This window comes from Capra hircus, chromosome 15, assembly GCF_001704415.2.
Source record: "Capra hircus breed San Clemente chromosome 15, ASM170441v1, whole genome shotgun sequence".
Taxonomy (NCBI): domain Eukaryota; kingdom Metazoa; phylum Chordata; class Mammalia; order Artiodactyla; family Bovidae; genus Capra; species Capra hircus.
Genome location: NC_030822.1, coordinates 5,704,979 through 5,726,279, shown reverse-complemented (window position 1 = coordinate 5,726,279; position 21,301 = coordinate 5,704,979). Strand labels below are relative to the sequence as shown.

The 21,301-nt window shown below is 49.8% G+C and overlaps 1 protein-coding gene across 1 annotated transcript; it reads right to left on the bottom strand.

Moving 5' to 3' along the window:
* RAPSN (receptor associated protein of the synapse) lies at window positions 1,784-14,124 on the bottom strand. Its single transcript, XM_018059103.1, has 8 exons — window positions 13,783-14,124; window positions 12,877-13,215; window positions 5,786-5,944; window positions 5,190-5,288; window positions 4,990-5,112; window positions 4,379-4,432; window positions 2,486-2,685; window positions 1,784-2,102 (listed from the first exon to the last, which is right to left on the bottom strand). The coding sequence occupies exons 1-8, from the start codon at window positions 13,972-13,974 to the stop codon at window positions 2,030-2,032; spliced, it is 1,239 nt and encodes a 412-aa protein (XP_017914592.1). The 5' UTR covers window positions 13,975-14,124; the 3' UTR covers window positions 1,784-2,029.

The following is a 21,301-nucleotide window of genomic DNA, read 5'->3' as shown; positions in this document are numbered from 1 at the left end:
GTGTTTCTGGAACTCTCTTGCTTTTTCCATGATCCAGCGGATCTTGGCAATTTGATCTCTGGCTCCTCTGCCTTTTCTAAAACCAGCTTGAACATCACGAAGTTCACGGTTCACTGACGTTAAGAGTCTTTTTAGAAATTAATTAATGTGTTTGTTCTTTAGTCCTGGCAGGTCTTCACTGTTACTCACGGGCTTTCTCTGGTTGCAGTGGGCGGGGGCTCCTCTCTAGTTGCGGTGCATGGCTTCTCACTGCAGCCTCTTGCTGTAGGGAACAGGCTCTAGGGCTCCCGGGCTTCAGCAGTTGCAGCTTGTGGGCTCAGCAGTCCTGGTGCGGGTGGGGTTGGGGGGGGGGGCGCTTTAGTTGCTCCACGGGATGTGGAATCTTCCAGTCTAGGGATCGAATCCATGTCCCCTGCATTGGCAGGTGGGTTCTTCTCCACTGGACTGCAAAGGAAGTCCTGCAGAGTATTTCTACATTTGCGTTTACCTGGTGTGTCCTCATTATTACATTCACGTCATTCATCCTTGCAGGGGCGTCACAGAAGAGACACTGAGTTTCTCACTCCGTTCATGCAGGTAGCAGCTGATTTCGTTTTGTTTCATTACTGGAGATGTCGATCTCTCTCAGTGATTAATCTGGTTCTACAAACCTTCTCCATGGTGAGGTTTCCCCCTTGAAATTAACAAGTATTTTGTGAGGAAGTACTTTGAAACTATGCAAATATCTCATTCTTTTTTAATTAAGATTTTAATTTGTTCACTTATTTATTAACATCAGTATGGATTTTGGTTTAATTAATCAAAACTATGCACTGAATTTTGTATCCCTGCCTCCAAATTCATATGTTGAAGCTCTAACCCTCAGTGTGACAGATTAGGAGATGGGACATTTGGGAAGTAATTAGCGTTCAATTAGATCATGAGAGTGGGACCCTCATGATGGGATTAAAGAGAGGGAAATCTCTCTCTCTCCTCTCTACATATAAGCACAAAGAAAACGCCATGCAAGGACACTGAGAAAGGGCTATCTGCAGGCCAGGAAGAGGGGCCTCACCGGGGACCAACCCTGCTGGCTCCTTGATTTTGGACTTCCAATCTCCAAAACTGCAAGGAAATACATTCCGATGATTTTAGCCACCTGGTATGTGGTATTGTGTTATGGCAGCCTGAGTTGACTAGAAGTCTTGTGTTTTAGAGAGGGGATGTATGCATACCTATGGCTGATTCGTGTTGTGTATGGCAGAAACCAACACAATATTGTAAAGCAATTATCCTTCAATTAAAAATAGACAACATTTATTCTGTTTATTTATTGGCTGCCCTGGCCCTTCATTGCTGCGTGCGGGCTTTCTCCAGTTGCAGCGACTGGGGGTACTCTCCTGTACTCTCTTGTAGAGCGCAGGCCCAGCAGTTTTGATGAACCGACCTAGTTGCCCTGTGGCATGTGGAATCTCCCCGAACCAGAAATCGAACCCATGTCCCCTGCATTGGCAGGCAGACTCTTATCCACTGGGCCCCAGGGGAGTCCTCCGGCAGACTTTCTATGTGGCTGGCTTGCTGTGTTTACTCTGTGCCGCATCCTGTTGCCCAGCCCAGCGTGTCAGCACTTAAAGGTGCTGCTCACCAGCAGGATCTTGCCTCCAGCTCCCACGGCAGCCCGAGAAGCCGGGAGGGCAGTGGAGGCGCTTGTCCATGTGTGCAGAGAGACGGGGGTGTCTGAGGAAGCCCGCTGCTCTCCCCTACCCTTGGGCAGTCCGTGGGCAGGGAACATCCGAATCAATGGGACGAGGTACAAACGGTTTTATTTTTCTAGAAAGAGCAAAGTCCAGAGAGGCAGGGGGGAGGGCAGCTGGGCCTGGCAGAACTGCGGCGGGCAGGCCCTGGGCCTTGACCGAGGCCGCAGGAGGCGCCCCCCCAGCCCCTGCCCCAGGAGTAAACAGGCATGGCAGGGGCTCAGCCGGTCAGGGCCCTCCAGCGTGAGGGCAGAGAAGGAGCAGGGGAGGCGAGGTGAGGTCCACGACCTGCGGGGTCACACGAAGCCAGGCTTCATGGACGAGCGGCGGCAGTTGGGGCAGCTTCGTGTCCTGTTGTTCTGCAGGCACCTTGGGTGGGTGGGAGGTTGTTGCAAAGGGCGCGGTCCGCTCGGCAGGCCTGGCCACCCACCCTGGACCTGGCTCCCTCTTTCCCTCCCCGCGGCAGGCAGCCCTGCTGGCCCTGTGCCTGGGGAGGCCAGCAGGCCAGAGCCTGGGCCAGGGGTCAGGCATGGGTGACGGGGGCACCTCTGGCCCTGGGCGCCGCTCTCCCATGACCTTCGAGAATTCTCTCTCTGTGGTCTCTTTGGGGAGAAAAACAGGGCCGCTGGGAGGGTTTGATGAGTGATTAGACAGGAAACTCTTAGAGCAGGCACCCAGGAGGCCCTGAAAGCACCGCCTAAGTGTGATTAGGCCCCAGGGAGCCCCCGAGGGCCTGCCGGCAGGGCGCTCACCTGAGGTGGAAGATGTGGGAGCAGGGCAGGGCCTGCAGACGGCTGTTCTTCTCGCCGATGGACTCGCCGCACAGGCCGCAGTAGAGCTCGGTCTCCTCCACGCACTCGTGGAAACGCACGACGTGGGCGCGCAGCTCCCGCTGCAGCCCTTTGCTGCGGTAGATGCTCTCGCTCAGGCAGTGCAGCTTCAGCTGGGCCAGCTGCAGCGGGGGGCGGACAAGACCAGGTCAGTGCCGGTGAGCAGCTGTCCCGAGACGCCATCTGTCCTCCCGGGACCACAGGGCGCTCAGTACACAGGGTCCCTGTCCTGCCACGCTCCTGCCTTGCTGAGAGCCCTAGGAAAAATGTCTGGCCCTCTCCGGGCCTTAGCTTCCCTTCATGCAGAATGAGGGGGTCGGCGAAATCAGTGATCCTTACTCCTAGAAGCGACTGGGGACCTCATGTTTCTGAAGGATTTTTATTGACCAAATCTGCTGTCTCGATGCCCTACTACTAATTTGCTTTCCGTTTCTGTTCATTGCATACCCACAGCAGCTCATCGGCATTTCTGATGATATTTGGGTAAGCCAGAGCAGCTGTGGTCCAGCCAAGGCAGGTATATTTGGCATTTTAACAAGACTATGCCCTGACCTCTGAGAAAGGTGCATCTTCTAGAAGACTCTGAGGCTATTTTCAAAAGGTTTGGATAGGATGATGAAATTTGAAGAGGCTGCATAGACTGTGGGAAGAACACAGGCTGTGGAGTTAACACAGTGCCGCGGCCAGCACAAACAAGAGTCGCACCTGCACAGGGAGAGAACGGAGCGTCCCCGCTAAGAAAAATAAGAGAGAGACAAAAGATGGGGTTGAGAGGATCAGACCAAAATGGCTGATGCCTTCCTTTATTGTGCTGCAGTATATATAGGATAAAGTACGTGACTTCTGACATTCACAGGATTGTATATTAATCTCCAGATACAATCACAAGACCCTTACCATTGTGTGCAGATCACAAATAGATAATCTATCTTCTATCAATAAGCTAATCTATCTTCTATGAAATGTTGCAAGACCGAGACGTCCCGGAGCCTTAAGGGTAGTAACCTCTTCAGGGGGGCGGGACAGGGAGCTTAGGGACGTGCCTAAGGCTCTGCATAACGCCGAGCAGCTCCCAAGACTTAACCCTTCACGGGCAGTCCCCCGCAACACAGGTCAGTTATCAGGTATGGGACCTTGAGCACCTCTCTGAGCCTCACTTTCCTCACCTGTAAAAGGGGGCTTGCTGTACCCACCTTGCAGGAAGCCAGTGAGTCCTGGAACCCACAGCTGGAAAAGCCCTGGGGTACCCACCTCCCTATCACTGGCAGAGTCTTAATGACCATCAAGAAACCTCTGAGGGGGGCTTCCCTGGTGGCACAGTAGTAAAGAATTGGCTTGCCAATGCAGGGAGCGCAGGTTTGATCCCTGATCTGGGAAGATCCCTCGTGCCATGGAGCAGCTAAGCCTGTGCACCACACGTACTGAGCACGTGCTCCAGAGCCCGGGAGGCCACACCTTCTGAAGCCCAGGGGCCCTGGAGCCTGTGCGCCACAACCAGAGAAGAGCCCAAGCAGTAATGAAGACCCAGCGCAGCCAGAAAGAAAGAAGCTTTCCATAAAGAGAGAAAGAATCCTCTGAGGAATTCTGATGTCCCCCGAGCTACGGAACTCTCACCCTGCCCGCCCCTCCAATTGCTCTCTGAGTGGAGGAGAAACAGCCAGGGTCAGGGGGTGACTGGGGCACCTCCTGGAGATCGGGAAGGACTCAGGGCACGAGCAGGCTGGTGGGGGTGGTCTCCCCACCCAGCCACCCAGCCACCCTAGATCCCACCTTGGGCTCTTGACTCCAGACCCAGCAGACGGAATCAGGTCTGACCTTGTTCCCCACCTCCTCGGCCAGGTCTTGGGCTCTCTCAATGGCATCCAGGGCCTGGAAGGGGAGACAGGCCAGAGCTGCAGGCAGGGCCGTCGGACGGAGGCCTCGGCTTGTAGGGAAGGAAGGGCAGGCAGGGGCGGGGCTGGGGAGAGGAAGAGGCTGGGGTACACTGGCCTGAGCTGCCTAAGTTTACTTGGATACAGAATGGGAAGAACACTCCTATCTCACGATGGGGTTATGAAATCAGGCTCCGTTGCTCAGTTGTGTCCGACCCTTTGCAACCCCTTGTTGCCTGCCAGACTCCTCTGCCCGTGAAATTTTCCAGGCAAGAATACTGCCCTGGGTTTCCTACTCCATGTGAAATCATAGGAGGCAGTTCAAGCATCTCGAGTTCCAACCCCAGGTCTGGCCCTTTACGAGCTGCGTGATTGGGCAAGTCACACCCTGTTCTGAGCCTGGAAACTGACCTGGGATGCCCTGGCCTCACAGACCTGGGGTGAGGCTGATAAGGGGTCTGAAAGAGCCCAGTCGGGAAGCAGATCCACACACCCTTGGCTGACGTGTGGGGGCGCTGGGGAGAGCTGGGGGCCGCAGGACAGGAGTCCCCTCACCTTGTCCAGCGCCTTCCTGGCCACCCAGCACTTGGCCACGCCCAGCAACACCTGCACCTGCCCCAGGCGGTTCCCGATCTCGGTCATGATGCTCATGGCGGAGTCGTACCTGGGGAAGGCTGTCTGCGCAGCCGGGTTGGGGGGTGGGATCAGGCCCGGCCTGGCCCGCACCGCCGCCCCCTGCGTGCCGATGACCTCACCTGCAGGTCCCCACGGCTCCGGTGGATGTCAGCAAAGCAGAGCAGGCAGAGAGCCTGCAGCGGACGGTCCCCGTGCTGCAGCGCGATCTTCATAGACTCCTGTGACGGAGCCGGTCCCTCAGGCCTGCGCGTCTGCCCCCCACCCTAGAGGCATCCTCGCCCCGTGGGCCCCTCTGACACCCTCGGAGCCCAGTACCCCTTTCCTGGCGCAGAGTCCCCGTGTACCGAACCACTGAGGACAGACAGCCCTGGAGACTGAGTCTCTGAGAGCGGAAGTGGCTTGACCGAGGTCCCCAGGTTATTAAGCGGGATAGGTCGGTGGAACTCCAGCCTGGCTGGCTTCCAACTTAAAAGTGTCCCACAGAGTGGGTATTGGGCGGGGGGCAAAGGAAAGCCCCCTCCGCTGGGAACAGCCTATCAGGGAATGAGATTTGGGGCAGACGGGGTAAGAGGAGCAAGCACATCCTCCAGGGGCTCAGCGGTAGAGAGGGGGACCAGGAGCCAGCCTTGGGGGCCTCAGCGGGCTGGGCGGGCAGGCAGCAGGAAGCCCCGGGCCCGGGCCGCGCCCACACCGCCGTCCTCCGCCCGCGCCCCACCTCACAGCACTCCATGGCGCTGCCCAGGTGGCCCAGCAGGCGATACGCTACAGCCATGTGATACTGGCTCATGGCCCGGTACTTGAGGCTCCAGCCTTTGCCGTAGTCGTTGACGAGCTCCGCAGCCTTGCAGGGGAAGAACAGGGCTTTCTCGTAGTCCTGCAGGGAACAAAGGGAGGGGCCGGGCTGGGAGGGCGCGTGCTGAGTGGCGGGAGCTGCCCCTGAGTGGAGCGCTCCGCCGCGTGCTCGCTCATTCATTCACTTATCCTGGCGTCCAGGAAAACCGTGATCCACGCAGGAGGAACAGCCTTGCAAAGGGGTGGGCTCATGAACGTAACAATTTTCGTCTGGTTTTCCGACGTATGCCAAGAGCCTAGCACAGTTCCTGGCTCAGAAAGTATTTGCTGAATGAATGAATGAGCATGAGAAGCAAGAAAGGCAACTGGCTTCTCCTCTCAGCCAGTCCCGGTTGGGCCCCTGGCCTGCAGAGATGCACAGAGGTGTGGCGGCGGGGCTGTCCGAGCCCACCCTGACCCCCCGCTGGCGGCCGGTCATCACTGAAGGCTGGATTGCCAGCAGAGTCAGCTCCAAGAACATAGGACAGACTCACCGAGGCAAAGAAATCATCCTCTCCCGCTTCCCTTCTCCTCAGACTTCCGGACGTCTTCTCAGCCTGCCAGTTACGAGCACATGACCTCACCATACACTCCGTCAGGAAACAGAGGGAAGTCGGGGACGCGCTCCCTCACCCGCCTTCTCGGTCAAGCCCACCGGCCCTGTCCCCGCACTGCCCGGCTCCTGCTCCTCCCTGCCCCCTCAAACTAAAGAAACCGCCTCCAGGCGGGCTCTGGAACCCTCCCCATCTCTCTACTGAGTCATCCCATCTCCGTAAAAACACAGTCTGGCATGTCTTACCTCACGTGGAAAACAAAACTAAAAATCAAACAGCCACCTTTGACTTCACGTCCCATTCAGCTACAACCCCGATTCCCTGCTCTTTTTTGTAGAAAAGCGACTGGAATTTTCATTTGATATCGAACAAGCTAATATGACCCAAAGAGAACTCTCGGTAACCCCAATATAGACCTGTTTCTAATAAACTTAATATATACTATGTACTTTTTAATTCGAAGCCATGCAAATGTTTTACAGACTTGAAAATAGGAAATTTAATTTAAAAAAACCTAAGATTAGAAAATAGAAACAACCTTAACTGTATATTATATAAAATTACAATTATTTTAATTATAATTAATAATATCATTATACCTGTAATATATTATATATTTTAAATTATATTAATTATATATTAAATATATTATACGTATTATATTAATATATTATATATAATATATTTATATAGTATATTGTATATTATATAATTATATATATTAAATGTATATTAATTATACATTATATAATATAATTTTAATTATACTATATACTTATATATTAATTATATGTAATTAATATTATAATTATATAATTATAATATAATGTAATATAATTATAATACCTATAATTATATTATAAATAAAATATAATACAACTATATTATATTACAATATAAATATAACTTAATTATAATATGACTGTAATTATAATACAATATAATTATAATATAATTAAATATGATGTGATTATAATATAAATATTATATAATTATAATATAAATATATTACTCTTATAATAATATAGTATGGATGTGAGAGTTGGACTGTGAAGAAAGCTGAGCGCTGAAGAATTGATGCTTTTGAAATGTGGTGTTGGAGAAGACTCTGAGAGCCCCTTGGACTACAAGGAGATCCAATAAGCCCATTCTAAAGGAGATCAGTCCTGGGTGTTCATTGGAAGGGCTGATGCTAAAGCTGAAACTCCAATACTTTGGCCACCTCATGAGAAGAGTTGACTCATTGGAAAAGACTCTGATGCTGGGAGGGATTGGGGGCAGGAGGAGAAGGGGACGACAGAGGATGAGATGGCTGGATGGCATCACCGACTCAATGGACATGAGTTTGAGTGAACTCCAGGAGTTGGGGATGGACAGGGAGGCCTGGCTTGCTGCGATTCATGGGGTTGCTAAAGAGTCAGACACGACTGAACAACCGAACTGAACTGCATAATATAATTATCATAATATATATAATATAATAATATGAATATAAGATTATATAAATATAATTATAATGTAATATAATATAAATATAATATTATATATTATAATGTAATTATAATATAATTATAATATAATTATATGAATATAATTTTATACAATATAACTATATAACACAATTGTATATAATTCACAATATAATTTTTATTATATATAATTATATCATATCATATCATATATTATAACAATTTATTATATTATAATAAGAATTATAATTATAACATATTAATTATATATTAAATATTATATTATATGTATTAATTGTATCATATATTTATATATCTATTTATATTTATAAATATTTATATTATATATTGTATATATTATATATTCTACATAATATAATTATAATATAATTATTAGATAATTAAAATATAATTTATAATAATAATATAATTATAATTAAGGTATATTATGATGATTTCATAATTGCCATAATATATTATATACGCTCTTATTAATATAACCATACAGAACAAGTGTTATTTCAAATGACCTTAAAACATACACTTGAACAGTTCAACCATAGTGGGATATATTATAAAGACAAAAGAACAGCAGAGAAGTCTTAAACCTCATTTGTCATTTTTTTTCAGCAATAGTGGTATATTGTCTTGGAATTATTTTGTGTACTTTGTAAGATAAAGTAAATATTTAATTATGTTGTTAGAAACCAAGATTTTCAGCCTAAGAGAAAAAAAGAATCAAGTTTGAAATAAAGGAAATCCTGAAACATTAGGCTTGAGTTGAAGATTTCAGTATAAAGTCCAATTGTCCTCGAAACCAAGGAGATTTAGTAGCAATAACAAGCCAGTGGCAATGAGCATCTGGTCTTTACTGGTCTGGAGCAGGAAATATAGTGGGCCTCAGTAACCCAAGGGTTCCACATCCAATCAAAGCTTGAAAATATTGGGGGAAAAATATCCAGAAAGTTCCAAAAAAGCAAAGCTTGCAGTTGCCAGGCACATGACTATTAACCTAGCATTTACAGTGTATTAGGTTTTATAAATAATCTGGGCTTCCTTGTTGGCTCAGTGGAAAAGAATCTGCCTGCCAATGACGCAGGTTCGATCCCTGGCTGGGGAAGATCCCCTGGAGAAGGAAATGGCAACCCACTCCTGTATTCTTGCCTGGAGAATCCCACGGACAGAGGAGCCTAGCAGGCTACAGTCCATGGGCCTGTCGACTTAGTGACTAAAACAACAACAAGAGATGATTTAAAGAATATAGGAGGGGGGACTTCCCTGGTGGTCCAGTGGGTAAGACTCTAGACTCCCTAGGAGGCAGGGAGCTAGATCCCACATGCCACAGCTAAGACCCACTGCAGGCATATATGCAGGTTCTATGCAAATACTGCTACTGCTGCTGCTGCTAAGTCACGTCAGTCGTGTCCGACTCTGTGCGACCCCGTAGATGGCAGCCCACCAGGCTCCTCCGTCCCTGGGATTCTCCAGGCAAGAACACTGGAGTGGGTTGCCATTTCCTTCTCCAGTGCATGAAAGTGGAAAGTGAAAGGGAAGTTGCTCAGTCGTATCCGACTCCTAGCGACCCCATGGACTGCAGCTACCAGGCTCCTCCGTCCATGGGATTTTCCAGGCAAGAGTACTGGAGTGGGTCGCCATTGCCTTCTCCGATGCAAATACTACACCATATTATATAAGAGACTTGAGCATTCCTGGATTTTGGTGTCCTCGGGGATCCTGGAACAAATCCCCTGAGAATATCAAGGGCCGACTCTCCACAATACCATGGGACAGATTGTTGTGCCAGAAAACAAGAATGCTTTCTTTCAAAGACTAAAGGAAGTCTCGTCAAAAGGACATAGGGGTCATGCTAAAGAGAATTCCACTGACTAAAATTAAGATAACATGAGTATCAAAAGGAACAATGACTGCAACTGACTGAAGACTACTGAATATTTTTTTAAGTCCAAGATTTCATGATGAAATAACAAAAAGAGGAAGCAAAACAAGTGTAATCACTGGAGTCAACTATCACATCAACTCGTTATCCTGAAACATGGCAATTAAAGGAGAGGGACAAAGGATTTATCTACCTTTCCTTTAGGAACTGTTTTTCAGAGTAATCAGCTAGCTCTAATTGATGAGGGAAAGTTCTTCCTTATAGGAAAATCCCAGCTAATAATTGTAGAAGGCATCATAGAACTTGGAAGTCACCATTTCATGAGAGTTGACAGAATTGATTCAGGCAACAGACATCAGAAAATGCTCAAACCATTATGGAAAATACTGTTGCTGAACTGAATATTCACAAAGTGTCACCCCACAAATTAAGCTGCTGGTCCTGCAAGGAAGAAGGCAAAGCTGAAAGCGGTGGGATCAGGTGGTCACTTGCTCAGATGTCGATATGGTGTCTTATGAAGCACGCAGTCCTGCTTGTACAGGTCCTCACCAGAAATGCATGACCCTCAGGACTTCCCTGGTGGTCCAGCAGTTAAGACTTCCCCTTCCAACGCAGGGGGTGCATGTTCAACCCTTGGTTGGGCAGCTAAGATCCCACATGCTTTGTGGCCAAAAACCCAAGACATAAACAATATTGTAATGAATTCAATAAAGGCTCCACAGTAAAAAAAAAAAAAATTTAAAAATGCGTGACCTAGATCTTACCAAGTCATTTTTAAAATTCTCGTTCATAGAGAGTAAGGGAGACAAAGAAACAGCTTATGTGACTCCTTGAGGAGGCAATGAGACAATGAGATGGAATATTAATTAATTTGGCTTCTTCAGTAAATCATGGAGAATAAAGAGTAGTATATTAACTTTCTATTGAAAGTGACATAGTAATCACTGCAGTGTGTGGTTCTTGCTTGTGTTCCAGTTCAAACAAGCTGAGAGTTAAGGCGTATTTTCAGGATAAACAGAGAAATTTAAGAGAGAATTGTTCACCATGGTGTGTGTAAGAATAGTTTTGTGGTTATATAATAAAGTGTCCTTATATCAGAAAATAGTCTTCTTATTCCTCAGAAATGCTTACTGAACTACTTCGGGGTAAAATTTTGTGATGTCTATAATTTAAAAAAAATTATTTATCTGGCTGCTCCAGGTCTTTAGTTGCAGCATGCAAACTCTTGTTGCAGCCTACGGGATCCAGTTCCCTGACCAGGGATCGAACCCCAGCTCCCTGCACTGGGAGCATAGAGTCTTAGCCACTGGACCACCAGGGAAGTCCCATAATGTACAGGATATAATGTGAGATAATTTTATATCACAACACTTCAGTGAAAAATATGTAAATCAAACATGGAAAAATATTAATTGTTAAATATAAGTAGCCAGTATATGGTAATTCATTATACCATCCTCTATGCATTCCTGTATGGTTAATTTTCTTCATAATAAAAAAAAAGTTTTTAAAACACGCCTATGTCTCTCCAATCCTGTTTGATCTCACAGAATGGCTTCTCCAGATGTCTTACTGCTGCAAACAAAATCCTCAGATGAAGGACGATCCATCAATCCATGGACGACTCTTATCTCCTCACACCCAACTGCTTTCCCAGGTGGAGCTAGTGGTAAAGAACCCGCCTACCCATGCAGAAAACTTAAGAGATGTGGGTTCGAACCCTGGATTGGGAAGATCCCCTGGGGAAGAGAATGGCAACCCACTCCAGTATTCTTGCCTGGAGAATTCCATGGACAGAGGAGCCTGGTGGGCTACAGTCCATGGGGTCTCAAAGAGTCAGACACGACTGAGCGACCCACACTTTCACACTTTGACTTTCGCAAGGTTTACTAGGCGTTATTTTGTGCCAGGCGCTGACATGCCCCAAGGGCCGAGCGCAGCCTGGATGTCTGCGGGAAGGAGAGCAAAGGCTCAGGGCCTGAAGCCTGAGGTGGTTGGCTCCATCAGTTTCTTCTCTCTCCTATCTCCCTTTCCCCTAACCCCCAGGACCCCACCACCTCCCACCTTTTCTCACACACCTGCGACAGCCACGCTGGCCTCCACCCTTCCTGGAGTAGGCAAGGTAAGCTCCCCCAAGAGCAGAGCTACGCTTTTACCACTCCCTTTTTCATTCTGCATGGCCCACCCTCTCTTCTCCAAGTCATCAGACATCACCCCTACCACCCTGTTTGAACTTGCAACACCCCCTCCTCAGCCCTTCCGACCCCCTTTCCCTGCCCCTCGTTTTCCTAAGCACTTTCCACCACGCTGTATACTTGGCTTTGCTGATTATATTGATTCAACTTCCTCCCCCAGCTAGAAAGCAAGCTTCGTGAGCCCAGGCACTTGGCTCTTATTTTCCCTGCTGTATCCTGACCAACAGTGCCTGGGGTACAATAGATGCTCAATATGTGTTTGAAGAATGATCCTTAAAACCATGTTATAAAGCGGGTTCCATTCGCCCTCATTTCATGGGCTTGGAGAGAAGTGACTTGCCCAAGATCACACAGCAAACACACAGTAGTACAGATTTAAGGCCTGTCCTCACATGGGAGCTTCCCACTCCCCCAGGAAGTCAGACAGATTGAAGCTGGAATTTTGATTCTGCCCTGCCTGGCCACATCTCTACACGCTAGGTCACCTCACTTGTGTCTGACTCTGCGACCCAGTGGACTGTGGCTCATCAGCCTCCTCTGTCCCTGGGATTCTCCAGGCAAGAAGACTGGAGTGGGTTGCCATGCCCTCCTCCAGGGGGATCTTCCCGACCCAGGTATCGAGCCCGCATCTCTTATGTCTCCTGCATTGACAGGTGGGTTCTTTACCACTAGTGCCACCTGGGAAGCCTGGCCATCTCTGTTCCTCCCGGCTAAGTCCTTCTCTTCTCAGACTCCCATCTGCCTCGTCCCTACTTATATGGGAGGACTGAACACGGTGAGGCAACAGGGAGCACGGCCCCTAGGAGGCTCTCTGGGAGCCGGGGCCTCCACCGCCCTCCCCCGGGGGCCCCGGGGCGCACCTTGACCTGAGTGTAAAAGCTGCCCAGGCTGCAGCAGACGCGGCACTCGAGCATGGCGTCGTCGTTGTTGTGGGCATAGCGCAGGGCCTTCTCGAAGCTCTCCAGGGCCTTCTGGAAGAGACTGAGGCCCAGGAAGGCATTGCCCATGCTCAGGCTGACCTGGCCTCCGAGCTGGGCAGCCGCCCTGGTGCCGGGCAGGCCGAGGCAGGTCTTGCAGTAGGAGATGGTCTTGTGGAACTCACACAGCTTTTCGTTGCTGCGTGCCAGGTTCAGGTAGCTCTCCAGGAGGAAGTTGGCGTCCTCCAGCTCCCGGGCGGTGTCGATCTGGACCACAGCAAACTGCCCCCCGCGGGGGTGGGCCGGGGCACTCAGCCTGTGCCCCTCCAAGCCCCCCCCACCCCCAGCCCAGAGCCTCAGACCCAGAGCGCCCACCCCAAGCCTCAGATATGTGCTAGGCTCCCCAGCCAGACTGGAAGCTGCAACCCGGTAGCCTTCATCTCCCAAACCCAGACCCCCCGCTTTCAACTTCATCCCGGAACTGGTCTGCACTCTCCACCACCCGCCCAGCCCCCCAGCCTCAAACCTGGAGCCAGTGCCCCCCTCCCCAGGCTTAGACTCAGAACCCCACAGGAGAGGACTGGAGCCTCGAGTCTGAGACCTGGCCTTGAGTGCCTCAAACCGCAAGGCTGAGAACCTCAGACACCAAAGCTCAAGGCCACGGGCCCAAATCCAAAGCCAAGACGGAGCATCCAAGACCTAGGGCCTGAGATGCGGAGGATTCAGGGCCTCAGGACCTGGCCGCCAGCCTGGGGGATACGGGCGAGTCTGAGGAGGCGGGAGGGGGCCGGGAAGCCTGGGAGAAGCCCCGCCGGGCCCCACCTGCCCAGCCTGGCCACGCGCTCCCACCTTGAGCATCTCCTTGTAGCGGCCCATCTCCGAGTGGGCCGTGACGAGGCAGCCGAGCACGCGGAAGCGCCCCACGAGGTCTGAGCTCTTCTCCAGAACCTTCATCCACAACTGCAGCGCCTTCTCCGTCTGGTTAGACTGGTACAGCTGGAGCCCCTTCTCGATCTGCTGCTTCGTCTGGTCCTGCCCCATCCTCCCAGAGACACCCGGTGGCCCTGAGCCTCTAGGCTCTCATGGGACCACCCCCCTACTCCTGGTGCCCACTGCCCACCCAGCCCCAAACAGGCGCGGGGCCCAAATGGAGAGCGGGCGCCACCCTGGGAACAAAGCCGGTCTGGCCCCTGTGCGCAGCTGTCCCTGCCAGTTGGGGCCACGTGGCCGCCAAGGAATGTCAGCCACAAGGTCACGCGGGCCATTGCAGAGCTGGGAGGAAGGTGCCCGCCCCCTCCTGCCCCAGGCACCCCCTCGGGCATCTCTTTAGCACCTCTGACCCCAGCCCCGTGAGCCCCCCTGGCAGGGCAGGCTCTCCCTGCAGCCTGAGAGTTGGAGTAAGCAGGGATGAAGCTGGGCACATGGGCAGCAGGGAGGCTGGAGTGGATGCCCAGCTCTGAGCCCTCCTCTGCCGCCTCACCACCATCCCCAGAGCCACCCTCCCCAGCTCTGCTTCTGAGAGGAACTGGCCACGGAAGCCACATACCTGCACACAGGCCCACCCTATCCCAATGAGTCCTCACCCACAGCTCAGCCCAGCCCAGCCAACAAGTTGCTCACCTCTCGGCCTCAGTTTCCTCATCTGTAAAATGGAACTGTCATAAGCTAATAAACCCTCACCTATGATGGGTAACAGTGTGGACCCTGGACCAGGCTGCCAACTTTTGAATGCTGCCTTTGCCGTTTATTAGTTCTATGGGCAGCATGCCTTTGGGGAGGAGAGCACTGGTTCCCACTTCACTGGACTGTTGGAACTATACGCCTTAGTAGCTGGCTGGGACTTGGAACAGTGCCTGACACACGGGAAGCACCATGTGACAATAAGCAAGAGGTTATCTCAAGCAGCATTCGTCTGCTCCATGGCAAATTGTCTACGAGGAGTAGAAATTGGTTTTTGAAGGTTTAAAAAAAAATCCAGTAGCAGGGACGCACAGTTCTGAGCTTTAGTCTTCCGTGGCTCTCTTTGCCTGGCGAAGCAATAAAGCTATTCTTTTCTACTTCACCTAAAAAAAATACAAAAACAAAAAATACAAAATTCCAATGCCAGTTTGAAAGAGTGCCTTATAATGAGCTTGAATGCCAGACACCATGGAGAAGGGCAAGGTCTTATAGAGGGAGCAGGCAGACCCGTGAAGTCTCCCGGGGTTGAGAGAGGGCTCTGACAAAATTAACAGCTCATCTCACTGCATCGTTCTCTTTGCAATCTGCAAACCAGGCTCCCTCCTGCCCCAGGGCAAAGTTGTCCTTTCAGAGTGGACAGTGGCTTTTAGCATCCAAGCATCCCTCATTTTCTTGCAGTTCCCAGATGCTTGTCTTCTACAAACGGGAGGTTTGCGGCAACTCAGCATCGAGCAAGTCTACTGGCACCATTTTTCCAAGAGCACAAGCTCACTTCGTGTCTCTGTGTTGCATTTTGGCAGTTCCCATAGTATTTGGAGCTCTTTCATTACGTTTCTTACGGTGACGTGTAATCAGTGCCCTTGGCTTAACATCTTTTTTTTTTGTTTTATTTTGTTTTGTTAACCTTTTGGCCATATTGTGTGTGGGACACGTGGGATCTTAGTTCCCCGACCGGAGACTGAAGCTGAGCCCACCGCATTAGGAGCATGGAGTCTTAACCACTGGACCACCAGGGATGTCCTGTAATCAGTGATCTTTGATACTGATGGTTATGTTTTCAGCAATAAGGTATTTTTCAGTTTAGGTCTGAACATTGTTTTTGTAGACATGATGCTATTGCACACTTAATAGACTGCAATATGGCACAGACATAACTTTTGTATGCAATGGGAAATCTAAATACTTGTGTGACGTTTTATGGTGATGTTCGCTTTACTGTGGTGGTCTGGAACCAGACCTGCAGTATCTCTGAGGTGTGCCTGTATGCACAAAGTTGAACATTGATCTAGCACTAACACCAGAAGATTTTCATCACCCTGGAAAGAAGCCCTGTGCTCATTAGCAGTCACCCCGCTCATATGTGATATTGACTGCAGACTTCAGAATGTGACCTATTTGGAGACACCATCTCTTTTTCGCCATACTGCCTGGCTTGTGGGAGTTTCGTTCCCTGACCAGGGATTGATCCTGGGCCCTCAGGAGTGAGAGCTCAGAGTCCTAATCACGGGGCTGCCAGGAATTCATCTTTAAAGAGGTAAAGCAAGGTCACTAGAGAGGGCGCTGATCCCATACGACTAGTGTCGTAAGAAGAGATTAGGACACAGACACACAGAGAGGGAGAAAGAGGACCATTGAGAAGCCAAGGAGAGGGGCCTCGGAATGAAACTAACCGGTGTGACACCTGCTCTCTGACTTCTGGCGTCCAGATCTGTGAGACAATACATTTCTGTTGTTTAAGCACCCCCCCACCCCCCCTCGTCTGTGGCACAGCGTTACGGGAGCCTGAGCAAACGGACACACCCTGCAACCGCAACCTACTTGCTGCGGACTCGTCTGTCCTGGACATCTCATATAAATGGACTCGTACAACACGCGGCCCCTCGTGACTGGCTCCTTTCAGCCCAGTGTTTTCAATATTGTAGCGTGAGTGGTACTTCATTCCTTTTTTTGGCTGAATGGTATTCTGGGGCTTCCCTCGTGGCTCAGCTGGTCAAGAATCCGCCTGCAATGTGGGAGAGCTGGGTTCGATCCCTGGCTTGGGAAGATCCCCTGGAGAAGGGAAAGGCTACCCACTCCAGTATTCTGGCCTGGAGAATTCCATGGAATGTATAGTCCATGGGGTCTCGGAGTCGGACACGGCTGAGCGACTTTCACTTTCAGTATTCACTGTGAATTTATGCCATTTCGCTTATCCACTCATTAGTTAATGGACATTGGGTTGTTTCCGATTATGAATAATGATGCTTTAAACATCCATGCACAAGTTTTCATGTGGACAAGTTTTCGTATCTCTTGAGTATATACCTATGAGCGGAATTGCTGGGTCATAGGTAACTCTGTGTTCAACTTGTAAGGAATCTGAGTGCCCCAGGGCCTTTGCCCCTGATGGTCCCTTTTCCCCTCCCTACTGCCCAGTTAAGCCCATTTGGGATGGACCAGCTCACGATACTCACAGAGAATTAAATTCCATTCTGATACAAGGTGTATCTCTATAATTTTATATTCATTGATGAGGGTATTGGCTTAGTATCTGTTTGCCCCTCTCAAATGTGTGGGCAGGAACTTTATCTCATTTTTCACTGACCTGTCTCCAGAGCAAAACCTGGCATGCAGTGGCCACTCAATAAATATGTTAAATGAATGGATGGGAAAAAACAGGGAGGAATGAAAGCTTAATTTTGAAATTTAAAGTAGCTGCTCCAGGCTTACAGCTAAACTGCCATGCTTCCTTCATCCTGGGGAAGCTGAACAGAGGCAGAGATCACTGCCTCCTGTTTGCTGAGAGCAAAACAGGTCCAGAGTGGGACAGTCTGGGCATGGGGCGGCAGGGGGGTGGGGGGGGGAGGGTCCATGCCCCAGGATAGAGGAATAGGCCCTTGGGACTAGACAAAGACATTGGGCTATCCCAGGGGAAGTGCTGCTTTTTTTTTTTTTTTTTAAATTCAATTTTCAAATTTATTTAACTGGTCAGTCAGGTTAGAATCCTTGTGACCCCGACTTTAGCCCGCCAGGCTTCTCTTTCCATGGGATTCTCCAGGCAAGAATACTGGAGTGGGGTAGCCATTCCCTTCTCATGGGGACCTTCCCAACCCAGGGACCAAAGCTGGGTCTCCCACATTACAGGCAGAGTCTTTACCGTCTGAGCCACCAGGGAAGCCCGTCTAATGAATTAGTCAAGTCTATTTGGGGCCGTGTGGGCTTGCTCTAGTTATGGCGCAGCAGGGGCTGCTCTCCACCGCGGTGGGCCGGCTTCTCCGTGCCGTGGCTTCTCTTGTTGCAGAGCGTGGGCTCTGGGTGCACGGGCTTAGTTGCTCTGATGTCCCCTGCCCTGGCGGGAGGTTTCTTAGTCGCTGGACCACCAGGGAAGTCCTGGGGGACGTGCTCTCGAACCTGGTGCACAGGAAGCTGGGCAAAGGGGTAGAGCTGGGAGCCACTGGCACAGTACTGTCTTGGGACAGGTGGGTCCTGGGTTGATCTCCAGAGGGGAAGGAAGCTGACCCCACAGGGAAAGTGCTGAAGAGCCAGCAGGTTCTCTCCTATTTGTGGTTGAGATACAGTCCAGCGCCCCGAGTCTGCCTTGAGTCTTTGGCAAGAAGTAGATGGGCACTCTGCCTCAGCATCCCAGAGGAATCTGGGACCACAGCCTTCCAGGTACCTGGGAACTCAAATGATTTCAAAACTCAAAAACCTGACCAAGTTTTCTCTGCTCCCAAGTGAGCCATTTGCTGATTTCCAAACATAGTTACGTCAGGGTCATGCTCCTTTCAGAGAAGCCAATGGCACCCCACTCCAGTACTCTTGCCTGGAAAATCCCATGGACAGAGGAGCCTGGTAGGCTGCAGTCCATGGGGTTGCGAAGAGTCAGACATGACGGAGCGACTTCACTTTTACTTTTCACTTTCATGCACTGGAGAAGGAAATGGTAACCCACTCCAGTGCTCTTGCTTGGAGAATCCCAGGGACGGGGGAGCCTGGTGGGCTGCTGTCTATGGGGCCGCAGAGAGTCGGACACGACTGAAGTGACTTAGCAGCAGCAGCATGCTCCTTTAGGGCAAAGGGTGGTTTTTGTACTAGCATCTGCTCAGCCCCTGGCAAAGTTAGAGGAGATCAAAAGGAGGCTTACATTGCCCGAGCTGAGCACTTCTTCCAGCTTACAGATAACTGGGTGGCACCCAAGGGTGAAGTGACCTGCCCAAGGCCACACCTCAACCTCGAGACAGAGCAGGCAGTGGACCCCAAGCAGTGTTACTCCAGGGGTCTTACTCTTGATCATGACACTGTCCCAGGAGAGAGGGAGAAAAGTGAAGGGGACGTAGATAGCCATGTTCAGGAAGCTTAGTGATTTTCGCCAGACACACCAAGCCCACTGGGAACCCTGTCCAGGCTCTGACCTGGCTGGCCAGGAGAAATGTATGCAAAGAAGGCTAAGGAGGGACTTCCTGGTGGTCCAGGATCTAAGACTCTGGGCTCGCAATGCAGGGGGACCAAGTTCAATCCCTGGTTGAGAACTAGATCCTACATGTTGTAACTGAAGATCCCCCATGCCACAATGAATATCAAAGATCCTGCATTCAGCAACTAAGACCCAGCAGCCAAATAAATAAAAAAATAAGTATTTTTTAAAAATTGCTCTTAAAAAAAAAAAAAAAAGGCTAAGGAGAAGGTGAACAGAATCAAGCCTTACTCACAAAGCCCAGCAACAAAGGCTGATCCAGGAGAGCAAGTCACAAAATGAGTCTCTGTCTGGGCCACTTGCCCTCACAGGGTGATGGGACAGCAAGGGCCTGGGGGTTTGTTGTTCCAGTGCCTGCTGTGTCGCGTACCAGCTACATGGCCTACCTTTTAGTGCCCTGGTTGATAATTGAAAGCAGAAAATGAAATTTGGGCCTGAAGTGGGACTCACAATCTGGCCTGCTGAAGATTCCCACATAAGGTGGCTACATTTGCTACCTGGGAGAGTTCATGTAATAATCTGCACTTCCTGTTTCTCCTGAAGACTGGAAGCTCAAGTGATCCCTGGGCTTGTGAGTCCACAGTCAACTGGTCAAAGGGTCAGTGTCTGGGCTCAAGGGGTCGGTGTCTGAAGTCAAGAGACCAACAAGGTCCCCCTTCACCTGCAGCCCCCACCTCCTGCTGTTCTTGCCTCGACACTGAAGCCAAGCGTCATTTACCATCTTAGACTGGCCTCCTCTTGCAGGCTTGAATCACCGGCTTGGCCCCTGCAGGCCCCTGACTTTACAGCCCCTGCACAAGTGTAACCGGAGGTGACAGTCCCAGGCCCCTTCTGCCATGGTTACTGGTATCCTTGAGATGTCTGTCCCTCTCAACAAACTTCGTTTTCCTGTTTGTGAATGGGGATTTACCTTCATGGGAAGGTTTCTGTGAAAACCAAACAAGATGATAAAGGAAGAACTTGGCTTTGAAAACAAGACGTGGCACAAACAGCCCTCTAGAGGACCCCCTGAACTTCCCTTGAATTGGCTCTTCAGTTTACAATAGTGAACAATTTAGAGATAACCTGCATTCAATAGGAAAGTCATTGAGAAACCATGAAATGTTATGAAGCCTCTAAAAAGTGAAAATTGTAGATACCAGATGGAAGGGTGCCCATGGAACAGTAACTGAAAAAAAAAATGCAGACGGCAGAACATTCTGTACATTAAGGCATGATCTCATTTTTATTAACAAAAATTATGTATGCACACCTTTGTATAGAGAGAAATTCTGGAAGCGTACTTCCCCCATCTGTTTGACAGTCATCAATGAGCTATGGGACAGCGATGTGCGCATGCTCAGTCGTGGCCGACTCTGCAACCCCATGGACTGTAGCCCTCCAGGCTCCTCTGTCCATGGATTCTCCAGGCGAGAATACTGGAGCGGGGTGCCATTTCCTCCTCCAGGGGATCTCCCCCACCCAGGGATCGAACTCATGTGTCTGAAGTCTCCTGCATTGGCAGGCAGGTTCTTTACCACGGGCGCCATCTGGGATTTGGATCTCATTTGGTGGAAGAGGCTTCTAAACACACATAAGCTTTCCCCACCACACACTAAACCTTCTTCTATATACATTTTGCATTTAAAACAACAACAACAACAAAAAAACCCCTCAACCCTTATAACCTTTAAAAAGGCCAGTCATGTTCGCCCCAGGCTCAGGGCGCTTTTTTCACTGCAGGGATGACTAGGTTGGTGACACTCTCCGGGCTGGTGGGCCACACACAGGTTCCCCGCTGCCAAGGGCCTTCCCTGGCTGCCAAAGGGGCGCTCCAGCAGCAGAGGGGCCCAGGGAACAGGTGGTACACTAGTCTCCTCAAGAAGCAGGAAGCTGTATTAGCAGCACTCCTGCCAAGTGTCTCTAAGGGACATGCAGAGAATTCGGGTACTGGCTGGTAGCTAGTGGCTTATAAGCGGGTGTGAAATGTTCCTCCCTTTTTTCTGGAGTGGATGGATGTCTAAATAAAAATCTAACGTAATATAGAAACACACCTGGAAGCTCTTGACAGAAGCAACCGTCACCTTTGGATATTTATTTCTTCATGTTGGATATTTATTTACTTTTCCATTAAATGTCTCCTGGATGCTTATTATCTACCAGCCCCTAGGGCTCCAGTGAGACTTCCCATGTGGCTCAGTGGTAAAGAATCTGCCTGCAATGTAGGAGGCCAGGGTTTGATCCCTGGGTCTAGAA